Genomic DNA, 1,286 nt, shown 5'->3' with positions numbered 1-1,286 from the left:
TTTTCTGAGGTCCCTCGGTGCTTTTGTGATGAAGCCAGTGCTGACCCCGCAGGGAAGTCCGCCCAGAAATGTCGGCACGACCCTCGTCACCGTCACTGCGGGGGCCCCCGAGGGAGGGCGCCTGGGAGGGAGGCGGGACACGCCGGCAGACGCTAATGTCCACGCGGTCCAGGGGTGGTGCTCAGCCGTGCACCTGCCCAGCTCGCCGGGCTCCCACTTGCGTTCACGGTCACAGTGCTCTTATTGCCCTTGGGACGGAATTAGATACTTGAGTAACTTGCCTCAGGCTAGAATTCGGATCCGAATGTTTCTAAGCCAGAGCTCAGCTGCCGCAGTGTCCTGACCATGAGGGGCATCAAGCTCGTACCCCGACGTGTGGGGCGTTAATTCCTGGCAGTCCCCGGAGGAAACCCCGGAGCCTTGAAGGCCCGTTGCTCGAGCCAAAACAGAGCCCCAAGAACAGAGAAGTATCTTCTCGGGCTCAATCCTGGGATCATTCAGGGGCCTCTGCCTTTTTAATTAAGACCCTGTTACCAAGAGCTGACGTACGTGACGTGACCTAAGTCCAGTGGCGGTTTCCTGGGGGTGACATGTGCCGGCCGGGCCGTTCCAAGTGCAGACATGGAGCCCCACGCCCCTCCAATGGTTAAGGTCCGAACGCAGGGCAGGGCTGGCTGTGTGGGTCGAGGGCCAGAAGCCTAGTCTGGTGGCACCGTTCATTCTGCATCTGCAGGCGAAGTCCTTCCAAAGCCACAGCATGTCGGGGCTGGGGCGAGGCCCTGTGGCCGCGTGTCATCCCCCGTGTGACCGATAGGGACTCTGGGCTTCAGAGAGGGGCAGGGACTCGCTGGTGATGGGAGGCCTCCTGTGCAAAGCACAGCCACCACCCTGCACAGCTCCCAAGGCTCAGCTGAGCCCCTGCGTGCCGCTCCCAACACCGCCGTCGGGCACAGAGCCCCACGGGGGACAGACTGCAGTGCGGCTAGGACAGCCACCTGGAAATGCCCGCATGGGACAGGCCGTGAGGAGCCTGGAAGGGGGAAGCCACTTTCTTGGGGTTTCTGATCACGTGACTCATTCCTGCTTTCCAGAAAAAATGGCATTCGTTGGCTTCAAAGGGAGTTTCCGGCCCACCTGGGTGACCCTGGACACGGAGGACCAGAGTGCCAAAATCTTCCAGGTCGTGCCCATCCCCGTGGTGAGGAAGAAGCGGCTGTGAGGACGGCAGCCGCCCAGCGCTGCTCCACAGAGGACTAGGGCTGTGGACTGGGGGCCACAGATGGGGG

General features: G+C 61.9%; 1 protein-coding gene across 1 annotated transcript in view; it reads left to right on the top strand.

Annotated features, from left to right (window-relative positions):
• Nucleotides 1-1,280, top strand: part of CEMIP (cell migration inducing hyaluronidase 1) — a 46,851-nt gene extending 45,571 nt beyond the window's left edge. Inside the window, exon 28 of the mRNA XM_077774295.1 lies at nt 1,092-1,280. Coding sequence (XP_077630421.1) covers nt 1,092-1,219 — 128 coding nt within the window. The 3' untranslated portion in view covers nt 1,220-1,280. The remainder of the gene's footprint in view (nt 1-1,091) is intronic.
• The last annotated feature ends 6 nt before the right edge of the window (nt 1,281-1,286 follow it).

Source organism: Crocuta crocuta, unplaced genomic scaffold (assembly GCF_008692635.1).
Source record: "Crocuta crocuta isolate KB4526 unplaced genomic scaffold, BGI_CrCroc_1.0 scaffold7, whole genome shotgun sequence".
Taxonomy (NCBI): domain Eukaryota; kingdom Metazoa; phylum Chordata; class Mammalia; order Carnivora; family Hyaenidae; genus Crocuta; species Crocuta crocuta.
The sequence above is the reverse complement of the archived record's forward strand: the minus strand, read 5'-3'. Positions and strand labels throughout refer to the sequence as shown.